The 16,627-nt window shown below is 36.2% G+C and overlaps 1 protein-coding gene across 1 annotated transcript; it reads left to right on the forward strand.

The window, feature by feature from the left end:
* Positions 1-7,155: 7,155 nt before the first annotated feature.
* Positions 7,156-8,091, forward strand: LOC136388846 (olfactory receptor 51A7-like). Its single transcript, XM_066360655.1, has one exon. It carries the CDS (start codon positions 7,156-7,158, stop codon positions 8,089-8,091), a length of 936 nt encoding a protein of 311 aa, XP_066216752.1.
* Positions 8,092-16,627: the final 8,536 nt, after the last annotated feature.

Below are 16,627 nucleotides of genomic sequence, written 5' to 3' on the forward strand. Positions count from 1 at the left end.
TGGCAGAAGCCAAATGTGTTCAGAGGACACAATCTCTCTGGGGCCTCCAAAATGTTATAATTGGACAGCGAGGAAACAAACATTTTGCCACACAATTAAGTAGCCAAATTAAGGAGTCTTTAATTTAAATGCCAGTGGCCACATGGGGCCTATAGTTACCAAATCATTTGGCCCTGAATGAACTCAGGAGTTTGCTTTTAAAGGCAAAAAGAAGCCAGGGGAGAGGGTGAACACCTAGCCGAAGCAGTTTTACAGAAATGAAACAGGCTTTCAGTTATCATTGGAACAATCTAGGGAAAGAGTGCTCAGCAAAGCATTTTACAAAAAGCAAAAGAATGTTCTTGGTTATCTTGTCCTTTTACAGAGGTTGTTAAGGCACTATTCTGAGAGCTTTCCGGAATCTAGACATTAGGGAACATTTATGGCCTTTACAGAATTCTTTTCACTTACTCATCTGCAAATCTTGCAAAACTCATTCTATGATCAAGCCTATAGTATTTCTGCATTTCAATGCAAAGTCAAATACTAAGTAATACAGAAAAAGTTAAGAACCATCTTATTTCACTCATGTGTGAGATATAAAACTGAAAGCAACAAATGAACAAACAAGAAAAACAAATGAAAACTTATAGACACAGATGACAGTATGGTAGTTACCAGAGGAAATGGAGACTGCGGGTAGCAAAAGGTAAAGAGGGGGGTCAAATATATAGTGATAGAAGAAGATTTTGCTTTGGCTAGTGGGCATACAACACAATATTCAGATGATGTTTTATGAAACTGTACATTTGAAACCTATACAATTTAATTAACCAATGTCACCCCACTAATTTTAATAAGAAAATAGCATAAATCTAATAAAAAGAAAAGAAAAAGAGAAAAAAATCATTGATGCATTTTCTGCTTCTTCAAGAAATAAAGACTTTATATTCTAGGGAAAAAAATCAGGAACTAGGAAAAATAAGAACACATCTTGCCTTCCACTTTACCCTTTTCCACATGCCCATAGCATCTGATGTCTGGGAAAAATTTGGCTTGTGCCCAAGACTTTTCCCAGGAAAGTGTGGATTGTTTCCCAACACTATCTGAGTAACTGTCCTGGCAGCAAGATAAAAAGTAGGTTCAAAGCTACAGAAATTTGTGACTTCCATGTCTGTGATTGAGGTAGTGTTTAATTTAAAGGAAACCCAACCTGTGGCACCATCATTAACAAAGACAAATATAAGTGCCACAAAAGGAAAAATGAGTTGCAAAGCACAGCACAATCAAGTGTTACATTCTTTCATATGGAAAGCATACCAACAAACTGGTAACTACTCTTAAACATAAAAAGAAGATTAACGTCATTTATTTTATAAAGAATAAATTACACTTATCATCAAATAGCAAAAGTAAATCTGAAAACCAAAGTATAGTGGCAAAATCATTGAGACCCAGAAAAATAAAAATGTGACAACTACCCCAGAAGAGCACATACAAGTGCCTGAAATTTCAGTTGAAAGATCAACTAATTCAGCTTGCTGGAACAAAGGAGGCCTCACAGCTATTAACTATAAGTGGCTAATTTAGATGCATAATGGGAATTTAGCTGAAATCATTTAAGGAAATACCTGTGAGCTTTTTAGTCCCTCTGGGCACAGCTTTCTTAGTTGTCTTCCCAAAGGCTCTTGTTACACTAAAAAGGCATCAGAGTAAAAAGACTAGAATCAGACCATCAGTATCAACCTTTGTATGTAGCAACTGGGACTAGGGGTAGCTTCTACTTGATTTCATCTCTTTTTTGAACTGAATTATAAATGCAGTGGCCATCTTTTTGGTAAGTACTGGAAAATCCTCATGTTCTAACTGTGCATCTCATTAATCAAAAACTTAGCTTTGATGAATCTGTTATGATTTTACTGTTTAATACTTACTTCAATCTCAGAATATACTCAAGACCAGAAACAGTCCTGAGAACATCATTCTGACTACATTAAATATCACTCTACTTTTAACATAAAGAACAAGATAAACAATTTTATTAAATAATCTCCATATAAATAGTGACCTTTATTCTTTAAGACATTCTGTATATGTTCTTTAAACAGCATTTGTTATGTTTTTGGCATTGGTTGTCAGTAAGTACTTCTGAAATAACACAACAAAGTGTAAAATTTTGTGTTCAGTGTTCTGTTTTCCTCTAGACTCTTAAAAAGGTCACACTTCAAACAAAAAATAAAATAGGTTTTCCAGAAAGGTATTGCAGTTTCTAACAAAAGAATTTGGGGGTGGGGGTTAGTTCAGGAAAAGTACAGGTTGATAATGAAGAGTAAATAATGTGCTGTTTATAAATTTTCTTGTTGCTCCATTTTTCTTGTAAGTAATTGATAAGATTTATTATGGAGGGATTTATAACTCATTTCTCAAAATGTTTAAATTGATTAAAAGATTTGAAACCATTAAAGACATTATTATATATCAAAAATATTATGAAATTATTGGCAACCTATTAAGTTTGGGAGAATGTTTACTAGGTAACATCTGGAGGTAAAATTGGAGTAGCAGAGTTTCCATATACGTAAGGAGGAACTTCTTGGGGTGAGGGAGTGTTCCAGTAGAGCCCAAGCTCTATGTTGACCAGGCGTCCCTGATTCGACTTCCCCATACAGTGGGACACTTCTGCTTATTAGCAGGGCTGGCAGCCTTTTCGAGACTACTCTTGAGGCAGCTATGAGGATGCTACTGTTAAATGCCACCAGAGGAAAGACCCGACCGACACACAAATTAGTTGCAATAATAACATGGGCAATTTATTACTCACAAATCCTTTTGGGGTGCCTTGGGTACAGCTTAAGGGGGCCCCAGCATGCTCCTCTCAGCTGGCTTTGGTCAGAGCGCAGAGCAGCGTGGAGACAGTCCACATCAACGTTGGAGTTTGGGTGACTATTGCAGCAGGGGGCCTCTCAGCTTTAGTACCCTTTCTGGACAACACCTTCTAATAGGTGTCAATCTACAGGATTATCACCTCAAACCACCTTTTTTGGGAGTTCCTCACAGGGAACCCCCTTTATGTCAATCTACCGAAATGCTTACATTAAACCACTTTTTAAGATGTTCTTCTTTTCATTAATTTACAAAGTTAATGTAAATAACACCAAGCCACTTCTTATCTATGTATAACTTCACACACATACTAACTGGGCTCTGCTTGTAAGTCAGAGTCTGTTTATCATATTACAGAGTTATGGCACTAAGCCACTATATTAATTCCTATCCAATTGGCATAATTTTACTTAATTTTAATAATTATTTTTAATATCCTTTTAATTACTTTTATATATCTTCCATATTTTTATATTTCTATATATTTAATTACTATAACCTTATATTATTACAACATGGAGTAGACATTGATAAACAGGGCTAATGAAATAAAGCCTGAACTAGGTAAGTTCAACAGACAGGCCTGGTTGAAGAAGGACCCTAGACAGCAAAAGCAACATTCTCTTCAAACATCTCACTTGGCTCAATAAATTTAACATTAAACATATTTTAATGCCATCTGTCCTTGAGGGAATGGCTTCCAATAACCCTATTTAACTGTACAGTTACACAGACCAAACAAACAAAACTCTTGCACAATTCCTGTGGGAATAAAACTTCAGTTTCAGTTTTTCATTGAACATTTATCTCACTTCTTTCAGATTAGCATTAGAAGCACATATAGGGAATTGGAAGACACTAGGTCTAATAGATAGCTCTCAATTGATAGTTGCATCATGTGACACAACAGGATTGGTGTTTAGGTAGACAGTTATCACAGTGGTTTTGGTCACAGTAACACTAATACCCTCAGTGGTTTTGGTCACAGTAACACTAATACATTGCCTTCTATGAATTTGTATGAGGGTCTTACATATAAAGTGAAAAATATTTAAATACCAGTTAGATATTTTTGCTTTTTTTTCTCTTTTTAATGCATAAAACTTGTTATATCATTTAGAGCTTCCTCTGAATTCCTTTCTTTCTGTCTGTCTTCTTGACATCCTATTTTTAAGGGGATCATTGTCACTATAATGTTTGCAGTCAATCCAGAAATAGTTTGCACAGAAGAAAATAGGTATAGGAATTTGAAGGTGAGGTTAAACCTAAAAAATCCATTCAGAAGACAGCAAAAATTCAGGAAGCAACAGCAACAACACAGAAACAATTGAGGGTGGTGAACAGTGGTGATTACAATTTGAGATTGCATGAGAGAAAAATTACAGAAAATAAATAAGAAGAAAGGGAACAGAAGCTTTTAAGATTTTGGCATGACAACAGAATCATAACAACATAATGATCAAAGAAGGAAGTCAAGGTAAGAATATTAGAACTAAGAAAGTGCTTAAATATTTCAGATCTCAGTGAGATTATCAAATCCTTCATGACAAGGATTGATGATGAAACCTGCAATCAGTTCTAGTATATTATTGAATAAATTAGTAAACTCATTATTTTACAAAGAGCACAAGATTTAATAATTCTCAACAAAATCAATATTTTTCTGATTATAAGCTCAAATATAATCTTAATATTTACATCATAAATATTACATTTTTATATTAAAAGCAAAAGTCTCAAATTCTTGAATTGGAAAATAGGCACCTACATGATTATAGTTTTTAAATTGTATTTAATTTTTGATGGAGAATTTTATTCAGTATAGTATAGTGAACAAAATCAGATATATCAATTTTCACTCCCCACTTACATGCAGCAATAATAGATACAGTAACATAAAAATTATAAAAAAGATATTGACATTGTTCTTAAAATAGGAAAACAACTATCAATAGAAAACACATAGTGGATAGATAGATATGGTTATTATGAGATGCAGTGTCCAAAAATACATAATTGTGTGTTGAAGTTGAATCCACAAATCCACTTGGCTCTTGGTCTGGAGCCATATTGGTAATTGGCAGTTCAGCATCTGTGTGGGACTCAGCATAATAGTTTTCCATGTTTGACAAGGGACCAATCTAAGGTACCCTATGTGAGACATGAAGCTGTTAACCTACATGAAGAGCACAGACAGCTATTGTCACAGGTCAAGTCTGCTCTTTCTAAAAAGCTTGAAATACCTAGGGAGGAAAATAGCAAAACTATACTAAATTTTTTTTTGAAACAAGATCACATTAACTATTGTAAAAACTTGATATAATTGACAAACTTCAGGAAGTGAGAAAGAGCCAACTACCACATCTAATCATGGGGCATAAACAAAATAAATCATCAAGCAAAGAAATTTCCACTCAAGGCAAGAATATAAGTAAAATTCTAAAACAATAAAAAGGCTAACACTAAGAAAGAAACTACACTTTTAGTATGAATAAACGCTCATGAGAAAAAAGAGTAAAGCAACATAAAATAAATTTTAAGTAGACATGCTTAAGACCCTCAAAAATAAATGCAAAAAATAATAACAAAAAATGAATGAAAAAATATGGGAGGACTGTTACATATAAATGGAAATTGACAGTTATTAAAATAAACTTATTTTGAAAAGGAAGAATTGAAATAAAACTGAATAGCTGGAATATATTTGAGACCAGACATGAATGAAAAGAGGATTATTAAATAAGAAAGTAGTACTAAAAATATACCAAATACCAATAAAAAATAAAGAGTTTAAAAACATGAAGCAATCTAACTAGAAATTTAGAATGAAAAATTTCAACATTTTTTAGCTAGATATATTGCTGAATGGACAATGTTGAAAGTTATAATGGCAGAGTATATTCAAATATGTAAATTTTCAGGTTGCAATTGCTAAGCTCCAAACAAAATAAGTTAATTATAAATCTCCATCTGTGTACTACATATTGAACTGCATTATATCAATGATAAAAAGAACATCCTAAAAGACTAAAACAGGAAGAAAAAAATATTTTTTTTTGAGAGAGAGAGAGGGACAGACGGATAGAAAGGGAGAGAGATATGAGAAGCATCAATTTTTCCTTGAGGCACCTTAGTTGTTCATTCATTGCTTTCTCATATGTGCCTCAACCAGGGGGCTCCAGCAGAGTAAGTGACCCCTTGCTTAAGCCAATGACCTTGGACTCAAACCAGTGACCATGTAGTCATGTCTATGATCCCACGCTCAAGCTGGCAACCCCATGCTCAAGCTGGATGAGCCTGCCCTCAAGCCAGAGAGACCTTGGGGTTTCCAACCTGGATCCTCTGCATCCCAGGCCAACACTCTATCCACTGTGCCACCATCTGGTCAGGCATATGAGAAAAAACTCTTAACTAAAAGGGGTGAAAGACCATGTGCCAGCCAGCAAGAGATAGACATACATGAAAAGTCAATTGAATGTTTATTGAAGGATTTCTTTATGGAGGTGTGTACAGGTTTAAGGGGACAAAACAGGATTCAGAATCATTTAAGAATCTGTAGTAGGGCTGGAGAATAAAAAAGAGAATGACCAGCATGGACTGATAACAGAATTTGCAACAAAGATCTGTAGTATTTCCCTATATGACTAGTAATCATTAAGAAAAATAATAGAAAATTAATGATCCTATAAATAATAGCAATGAAGTCATAAGAATTCTAAGAATAAATTTTACAAAAGACATAAAATCCTCTATGGAAAAATTGACCAGATATTTTTGAGAGACATAAAAAAAGACTTGAAGAAAGAAAATAAAACCCATGTTTACATTAGAGGGCATTGTATAAAATATATTACTTGCCTGTGAATGTTATGTAAATTCATTAAAATTTTAAACAATTCTTAATAGTTCATAGATTTTAGTATTTACATATTAAAAACAAAAGTCTTAAGTTCTTGAATTGGAAAACAGGCACTTACTATTATAATCTATATCTACTATAATCATATCTGTTGTAATTTATATTTGTTGTAATCCAAATCAAGATTCCATTTTGATAACAATTTATTTTTCTTTCTTTCTGTTTTTGTTTTTAACAGGATATTGATGTCTACTTCTCCACCTGTTTTTTTTTCCATTTAGATTTGTGTGTAAAAATTACGTGTCTGTATATCACTTGGATTCATCAGACCTCAATGATTACAATAAGATAGTCAGGCGTTTGAACCACTCTGTTGGGAGCACTGCAGGAAGCCTTTTCTGAGCCTCTCATCTTGCTTCCCTCATATATCTGGCATGTGTATCTTCAACACCTCTGAAATATCTACCTTCTTTCTGATTGGCATCCCAGGGATAGAGCCTGCCAACATTTGGATCTCCATCCCCATTTGCTTCATATACCTTGTTGCCATCCTGGGGAACTGTACAATCCTATTTTTTGTAAAAACACAGACTTGTCTGCATGAACCCATGTACTATTTTCTCTCCATGTTGGCTGTCTCAGACCTTGGGTTGTCCCTCTCCTCTCTGCCTACCATGCTAAAGGTATTCTTGTTCAATGCTCCAGGAATTTCCCCAGATGCCTGTATTGCTCAAGAGTTTTTTATTCATGGATTCTCAGCTATGGAATCATCAGTACTTCTCATCATGTCTTTTGATCGCTTTATTGCCATTTACAGTCCTCTGAGATATACCTCCATTCTGACCAGTGCCAGAGTCTCCAAAATCGGGTTTGTTTTTTCTCTCAAAAATGTTTTGTTGATCCTCCCTTTCCCATTTACATTAAAACATCTAAGGTACTGTAAGAAAAACCTCCTTTCCCATTCCTACTGCCTACATCAGGATGTCATGAAGCTGGCCTGCTCTGACAACAAGGTCAATGTCATCTATGGCTTATTTGTGGCTCTCACAGCCATCCTAGACTTAACATTTATTTTCATGTCCTACGTGCTAATACTGAAAGCAGTACTGAGCATAGCATCACAGAAGAAAAGGTTCAAGGCCCTCAATACATGTGTCTCCCATATCTGTGCTGTACTCATCTTCTATGTTCCTATTATCTCCCTAGCTGTCATCTACCGGTTTGCCAAACACAGTTTCCCAATCGCTAAGATTCTCATGGCTGATATTTTCCTCCTAGTACCTCCATTGATGAACCCCATTGTGTACTGTGTGAAGAGCCAGCAAATAAGAAATCTGGTTTTAGGGAAACTGTGTCAGAAACACACCTGACAGAAATGCTTAACCTTAATGAAAACCTAATTAGTTAATGACACAGAACAAGCAGGATGAATCAATAAAGAATAACACATATATTAATTACTTTAAAATATCATCTGTCAAATGTTTATTAAGAATAAAGAATCAACCTTGCAAATTTGTTGGATTATGATTTAGGATTAGGAGTCTTATATAAACATAACATGTATTCTAAGGTTTCAGTTTTATGCAGCTTGCTTTACAAGCATTATGAACACAACATATGCTTGCCATTTTTATCATGCTTAAAGTAATGTGTCCATTCAAGAATTATGTCATTCAAGAATTAATCGCATACATTTATATTACAACTGGATAGTGATTAAAAGTGACAGAGGATTGCCTCTTTTTTAAATATATCCCCTTCAACACATTGTTTTTAGCTTGTGTTCTCAGGAAATTAAGATGGGCAATGACACACACACAAAACCAATAAAACAAATAAATATGCATACATGCAATTTTAAAAAATAAAAACAATTTAATTTATTCATTAATTTTATATCTTAATACTTCCTTCTTGGGCATTAAAATATCACTTTCTAAATGATACAGGGTGGAAAGTTTCTTGTCTTTTAAGTTTTAAAATAGACATCTAACTCATTATACTGTATGTAATGTATTGTCTCTCCCATGCAAAAATGTAAACCCTGATAAAGACTAGTTTTCAAAAAAGGTGACTTTACAATTCTCACAAAGACATAAAATGAACATTTATTAAAGACCTTGTTTAACTCACTTTTAATGAAAGAGTGGGGAAATGATATAATCAGTTCAAAGGAGAGTTCATATAAAAGATACATTTATAGATAGGAATGTTGACATTAATTTGCAAATGAGTACAAATATGGCTTCCACCTTGAAGGAAACAGGCCAATTGACAGTCCACCAAATAGAATTTATTAGTATGTCTACCAACATGAATTACTTTGATTGCTATATTTAAAAAAAATTAACATGGAGTTTTTTGCCCTCAAAACAGCAAACTTAATTGTAACTTCAACCCCTCCCAGATATGTGATCTTTAACCAGTCAATCTGAAATTTCCTAATTAGCATTAGTGAGGTAATCTGCATAAATCTCTGCCATTCCCTTCCTCAAAAAGAAGATGATCTAGCCTGAAATAATGCTTTCTTTGCTGTTGACTTCTTTGCCACATCCTCCTGCCTATAAAACACTTCCATTTTATATAACTTCTAAGGGCACCTCCCTATTTACTGGAAGAGACACTGCCCAATTTAAGAATCATTCAATAAAGCCCATTAGAGGCTTAAATGTACTTAGTTGAATTTTTGTTTTTTAACAGCTATTAGTATCTACAACTTACAGAGATAGAAAATAGCTCAAAAACATAAAGTCCCCACATAATCAGAATCAGATAATTTCTAAGTTCTAAACAGTGCAGTTTCCCACTGAAGCACACACTTTCCCCTCTAGTCTCCTCCATTTTAATAAATATAATTTCAAAGAAGCTTATTCTTGGTCACCAAAAAAAAAGAACTTCCTTCATTAGATTTCACCTCATTATTTACCCAGATGCAGAAAGAATGTTAATTTACCAGACAAGATTCCTTAAGTTTGCAGTGCTAAATATTTCCATACAGAATCTCAAATTGGAGGACTAAAAGCTGCTATTATATACAAATATAGGCTAGCTATCACCAAGAAATTGTCTCCACCGAATTGCTCCTTCAGCTATCTACACATTTGGGCAATATTTTATTTCCTCAAACTCCCCAGAACATATCAGGATCCTAGCCTGCCACAGATGTGAACTCTCATACTAATGCAGGCAATCCAAGGCTTTGGGGACCCAAAGGTCTGTGACCCACTGTGGGTTCTACACTTTGTGCAGGAAAGAATTCCAAATAAAACCAGCATAGAGTTTAAAGTGGAAGAGAATTTATTAGTGAGGCATTGAGACAAAGAGAAGGCTACTCCACAGGCAGAGCAGCCCCACCCTAGTAGGATTTATTCATTTTATTGAAGCTCATTAACTGAGGGGAGGGTATTCAATAAGGAGAAGAAATATTCAGAATTTTTCTAGGAAAGGGGTAAAGTCTTCTTGGAAAATCTCTGTTGGCCATTTGTGACCTTTTAGGATTTTTTATTTCCAATAACAGAAGCTCAGGGTATGTCATTTAGAAAGTTAATGTGGAGATGACATCAGAGTAATGGCGGGGTAGGAAGCGATACCGATAAATCTCCCCCAAAACTCAACAAGATCTTCAACCAGAAACAGAAAAACCTATACTTGGAGCCTCCAGATGCTTCGCAATACACCCAAAGGTATGGTTGAGTGAAAAATTGGCTAAATATATAACCAAACCCCGAAGGAAATAGGGAGTAAGAAATGCTCCGCCTTCCTCACTAACCTAAACAGGGCGGCTTTCTCTGGTAACTGTGAATATAGAAACTGAGGCGGGCAAAGGGGGTGAATAGATCCAGGCCGCGGCACAAATGGCGGAACCAGGCTGTGGCATGGAGATCCAAGCCGAGGAAAATCTGATCCTGTGGCAACCCGGGCAATACAAGCTAACACTCGCGCCAAACCCAAACAAAGAAAGACAAGCGGGGCGGCCATTTTACCCGGTCTCCTGGTCAGCGTGTGCGCAGTTAGTGGGCGAGAGATTTCTTCCTAGGCCCCGAGAGTGGGTGCCCGTGTTGCCCCACGGAGAGGCAGGGTCAGAGGCCTTTCTGTGGGCTGAGGGCAGAGTCTCCGGGCAGCCCCAGCGCCCTGGGAAAGCCACGCATGGGAGGGAGTGAGAACTAATTCCAACGGTGGAGATTTTCCATGCTGGAGGGTGTTTCACTCAGAAGGAAACGCGGCCGGCCTCATATCCTGGTTTGCGCGCGCAGATAGTGAATGAGAGATTCCTCCGAGTGCCTCGGCAGTGCGCGCCCGTGTTATCGCACAGAGGGGCAGAGTCAGGGGCCTTTGTGTGGGCCAAAGCGGAATCTCGGGCCGCCCCAGCGCCTTGCAAAAGCCGCGCACGGGGACAGAGCGAGACTCAATTCCAACACTGCAAGTTTTCCCTGAGGTTGGGGGTTTCACTCAGAGCGTGAGACTGCTGGCCGGATATCCTGGTCTGCGCGCGCAGCCAGTGAGTGAGAGTTTCCTCCAAGCGCCCCGGAAGTGGGCGCCCCCCTGTGTTACCGGACAGAGTGGCAGACAGAGCCAGAGGTCTTTGAGTGGGCAGAAAGCCCGCCTGATTATGCTAGCAGCTCTGACTGACTGAGCCTTACCCAGAGCCCTGTGCTGAGTGGAAATAGAGTGGGGAGTTGCCAGCTCTTTGAGCCTCTTACTATCCAGGCAGAGGCAGCAGCAACCCCATAGCTGGATTATCAGGCTACTAATTGAGGAAGGAAAGACTAGGAGAAAGGCTCCAGGAACACGGACTCTCTCACTGTCGGAGCCTATAAATGCTAATGAGCCTCGACTGCCAATGAGACTAAAGCACAATACATGACATTGCCATAGAGACTTATCAACTGCAAACCTCTACCTGAGCGTGCCAAAGGGGCAGAACCCGGGGTACAGAGTCACCGACCAGGAAGAGGGAGAGAAAAGAAAAAGCAAGAAGATAACCTCTCAAAATCAAGAATAATCTGCAGACTTTATAACCTATCCCATTTTATTATATTTGTTCGTTTGTTTCTCTTATCTTCATTCTTGATACTTTTTTTCCTCTTCCAATTTGGCCGATTAACTCTCTGCCGGTCTTACTCTCTCCTCTCCTTGAACTACACAACCCATAAGTGTTACATCTCCCATTATCTTTTCTCCTCTCTTCCTTTCTCTCTATGAGGGTTGCACTCCAAAACCCTTAACTCTCTCTCTCTCTCTCTCTCTCTCTCCTTTCTCTTTTCTTCTTTTAGTGGTTCCCTCTTTATTTCTCTCTCTCTTTCTTTTCTCCCTCTATATTAGTTTCTTCCTTTCTCCTTTACATCTCCTCTAATTCAAACCTCAATAACAAACAAATTATCTTATCTGGGACTCAAACTTATGTTTGTGGCATTTTGGGGGATTTTTACTTCACCTTTTTAACTCACTAGCAGTGCTCCCATCCCTGGCTCTCCATTTTATCTAGTTCTTGTTCCACTAAATACAATAGTAGTTTTTTAATTTGTCCCCCCATTTTTCCGTTTTCCTCTTATTCCTCTCATCATAACTCTTAGACAACCAACAACTAAAAGCAAATCATTTTATTCAATGAACACAAAGAATATATGTCCAAGGAAATTGAAACTATAAAAACAAATCAAACAGAGATGAAAAACTCAATTCACGAGCTGAAAAATGAAGTAACAAGCTTAGCTAATAGAACAGGTCAGATAGAAGAGAGGATTAGTGAAATAGAAGACAAGCAACTTGAGGCACAACAGAGAGAAGAAGAAAAAGACTCAAAAATTTAAAAAAATGAGATAGCCCTACAAGAATTATCTGACTCCATCAAAAAGAATAACATAAGAATAATAGGTATATCAGAGGGAGAAGAGAGAGAAAATGGAATGGAGAATATACTCAAACAAATAATAGATGAGAACTTCCCAAGCCTGTGGAAAGAACTAAAGCCTCAAGTTCAAGAAGCAAACAGAACTCCGAGTTTTCTTAACCCCAACAAACCTACTCCAAGGCATATCATAATGAAATTGACACAAACCAACAGCAAAGAAAAAATTCTCAAGGCAGCCAGGGAAAAGAAGAATACAACATATAAAGGAAGGCCCATTAGATTATCATCAGATTTCTCAGCAGAAACTCTACAAGCTAGAAGAGAGTGGACCCCAATATTTAAAGTCCTGAAAGAGAGGAACTTTCAGCCACGAATACTTTACCCATCAAAGCTATCCTTCAAATATGAAGGAGAAATAAAAACATTCACAGATACAGAAAAGATGAGAGAATTTAACACCAGAAAACCCCCACTCCAGGAATTACTAAAGGGGGTTCTCCAATCAGATACAAAGAACAAAAAAAAAAAAACAGAGCCACAAGTAAAAGCTCCAAGAAGAACACAATGAAACCAAATTTAAACTGTGACAACAACAAAAAGAAAGAGGGGGAGAATATGGAGATTAACAGTAGCAAAGGACGATGGAGTACAAAAGTACTCACAAAATAGTTCGCTACAATGAACAGGGTAGGGACCCTTTTCATTACTCAAAGGTAACCACCATTGAAAAAACCACCACAGAAGCACATGAGATAAAAAAGATAGCAACAGAGGAAAGATGTATGGAATACAACCAAATAAAAACAAAAGATAGAAAATGAAAGAGAAGGATCAAACAAGACACAAAACTAACAGAAAGCAAGATATAAAATGGCAATAGGGAACTCACAAGTATCAATAATTACACTAAATGTAAACGGATTAAACTCACCAATAAAAAGGCACAGAGTAGCAGAATGGATTAAAAAAGAAAATCCAACTGTATGCTGCCTACAGGAAACTCATCTAAGTAACAAGGATAAAAACAAATTCAAAGTGAAAGGCTGGAAAACAATACTCCAAGCAAATAACATCCAAAAAAAAGCAGGTGTAGCAATACTCATATCGGATACTGCTGACTACAAGAAAGAAAAAGTACTCAGAGACAAAAATGGCCATTTCATAATGGCTAAGGGGACACTGAATCAAGAAGACATAACAATTCTTAATATATATGCACCAAACCAAGGAACACCAAAATATATAAGACAGCTACTTATTGATCTTAAAACAAAAACTGACAAAAACACAATCATACTTGGAGACCTCAATACACCGCTGACGGCTCTAGATCGGTCATCCAAACAGAGAATCAACAAAGACATAGTGGCCTTAAACAAAACACTAGAGCACCTGGATATGATAGACATCTACAGGACATTTCATCCCAAAGTGACTGAGTATACATTTTTCTCCAGTGTACATGGATCATTCTCAAGAATTGACCATATGTTGGGCCACAAAAACAACATCAGCAAATTCAGAAAAATTGAAGTTGTACCAAGCATATTTTCTGATCATAAAGCCTTGTAACTAGAATTCAATTGCAAAAAAGAGGAAAAAAATCCCACAAAAATGTGGAAACTAAACAACATACTTTTAAAAAATGAATGGGTCAAAGAAGAAATAAGTGCAGAGATCAAAAGATATATACAGACTAATGAAAATGACAATACGACATATCAGAATCTATGGGATGCAGCAAAAGCAGTGATAAGAGGGAAGTTCATATCACTTCAGGCATATATGAACAAACAAGAGAGAGCCCAAGTGAACCACTTAACTTCCCACCTTAAGGAACTAGAAAAAGAAGAACAAAGATAACCCAAAACCAGCCGAAGAAAGGAGATAATAAAAGTCAGAGCAGATATAAATGAATTAGAGAACAGAAAAACTATAGAAAAAATTAATAGAACAAGGAGCTGGTTCTTTGAAAAGATCAACAAAATTGACAAACCCTTGGCAAGACTTACCAAGGAAAAAAGAGAAAGAACTCATATAAACAAAATCCAAAATGAAAGAGGAGAAATCACCACGGACACTGTAGATATACAAAGAGTTATTGTAGAATACTATGAAAAACTTTATGCCACTAAATTCAACAACCTAGAAGAAATGGATAAATTCCTAGAAAAATACAACCTTCCTAGACTGAGTCAAGAAGAAGCAGAAAGCCTAAACAGACCTATCAGTAGAGAAGAAATAGGAAAAACCATTAAAAACCTCCCCAAAAATAAAAGTCCAGGCCCTGACGGCTATACCAGCGAATTTTATCAAACATTCAAAGAAGACTTGGTTCCTATTCTACTCAAAGTCTTCCAAAAAATTGAAGATGAAGCAATACTTCCAAACACATTTTATGAGGCCAACATAACCCTCATACCAAAACCAGGCAAGGATGGCACAAAAAAAGAAAACTACAGACCAATATCTCTAATGAATACAGATGCTAAAATACTAAACAAAATACTAGCAAATCGAATACAACAACATATTAAAAAAATAATACATCATGATCAAGTGGGATTCATCCCAGAATCTCAAGGATGGTTCAACATACGTAAAATGGTTAACGTCATACACCATATCAACAAAACAAAGAACAAAAACCACATGATCTTATCAATAGACGCAGAAAAGGCTTTCGATAAAATACAACACAATTTTATGTTTAAGACTCTCAACAAAATGGGTATAGAAGGAAAATATCTCAACATGATAAAGGCCATATATGATAAACCATCAGCTAACACCATATTAAATGGCACTAAACTGAAGGCTTTCCCCCTTAAATCAGGAACAAGACAGGGTTGTCCACTCTCTCCACTCTTATTTAATGTGGTACTAGAGGTTCTAGCCAGAGCAATCAGACAAGACAAAGAAATAAAAGGCATCCATATCGGAAAAGAAGAAGTAAAGGTATCACTTTTTGCAGATGATATGTTCCTATACATCGAAAACCCCAAAGAATCCACAAAAAGACTACTAGAAACAATAAGCCAATACAGTAAGGTCGCAGGATACAAAATTAACATACAGAAGTCAATAGCCTTTCTATATGCCAACAATGAAACAACTGAGAAGGAACTCAAAAGAATAATCTCCTTCACGATTGCAACAAAAAAAATAAAATACTGAGGAATAAACATAACAAAGAATGTAAAGGACTTATATAATGAAAACTATAAACCATTGTTAAGGGAAATCGAAAAAGATATAATGAGATGGAAGAATATACCTTGTTCTTGGCTAGGAAGAATAAATATAATCAAGATGGCTATATTACCCAAAGCAATATACAAATTTAATGCAATTCCCATCAAACTTCCAATGATGTTTTTTAAAGAAATAGAGCAAAAAATCATCAGATTTATATGGAACTATAAAAAACCCTGAATAGCCAAAGCAATCCTAAAGAAAAAGAATGAAGCTGGGGGCATTTCAATACCTGACTTCAAACTATATTATAGGGCCACGACAATCAAAACAGCATGGTATTGGCAGAAAAATAGACACTCAGACCAATGGAACAGAATAGAAAGTCCAGAAATAAAACCACATATATATAGTCAAATAATTTTTGATAAAGGGGCCAACAACACACAATGGAGAAAAGAAAGCCTCTTCAATAAATGGTGCTGGGAAAACTAGAAAGCCACATGCAAAAGAATGAAACTGGACTACAGTCTCTCCCCCTGTACAAAAATTAACTCAAAATGGATCAAAGATTTAAACATAAGACCTGAAACAATTAAGTACATAGAAGAAGACATAGGTACTCAACTCAGGGACCTGGGTTTTAAAGAGCATTTTATGAATTTGACTCCACAGGCAAGAGAAGTGAAGGCAAAAATTAATGAATGGGACTACATCAGACTAAGAAGTTTTTGCTCAGCAAGAGAAACTGATAACAAAATAAACAGAAAGCCAACTAAATGGGAAATGATATTTTCAAACAACAGCTCAGATAAGGGCCTAATATCCAAAATATACAAAGAACTCATAAAACTCAA

The sequence above is a fragment of the Saccopteryx leptura genome, chromosome 1 (assembly GCF_036850995.1).
Source record: "Saccopteryx leptura isolate mSacLep1 chromosome 1, mSacLep1_pri_phased_curated, whole genome shotgun sequence".
Classification (NCBI taxonomy): domain Eukaryota; kingdom Metazoa; phylum Chordata; class Mammalia; order Chiroptera; family Emballonuridae; genus Saccopteryx; species Saccopteryx leptura.

Excerpts from the sequence above, each read along its gene's own strand:
- LOC136388846 (XM_066360655.1), top strand. The coding sequence starts at position 7,156 with ATGTGTATCTTCAACACCTCTGAAATATCTACCTTCTTTCTGATTGGC.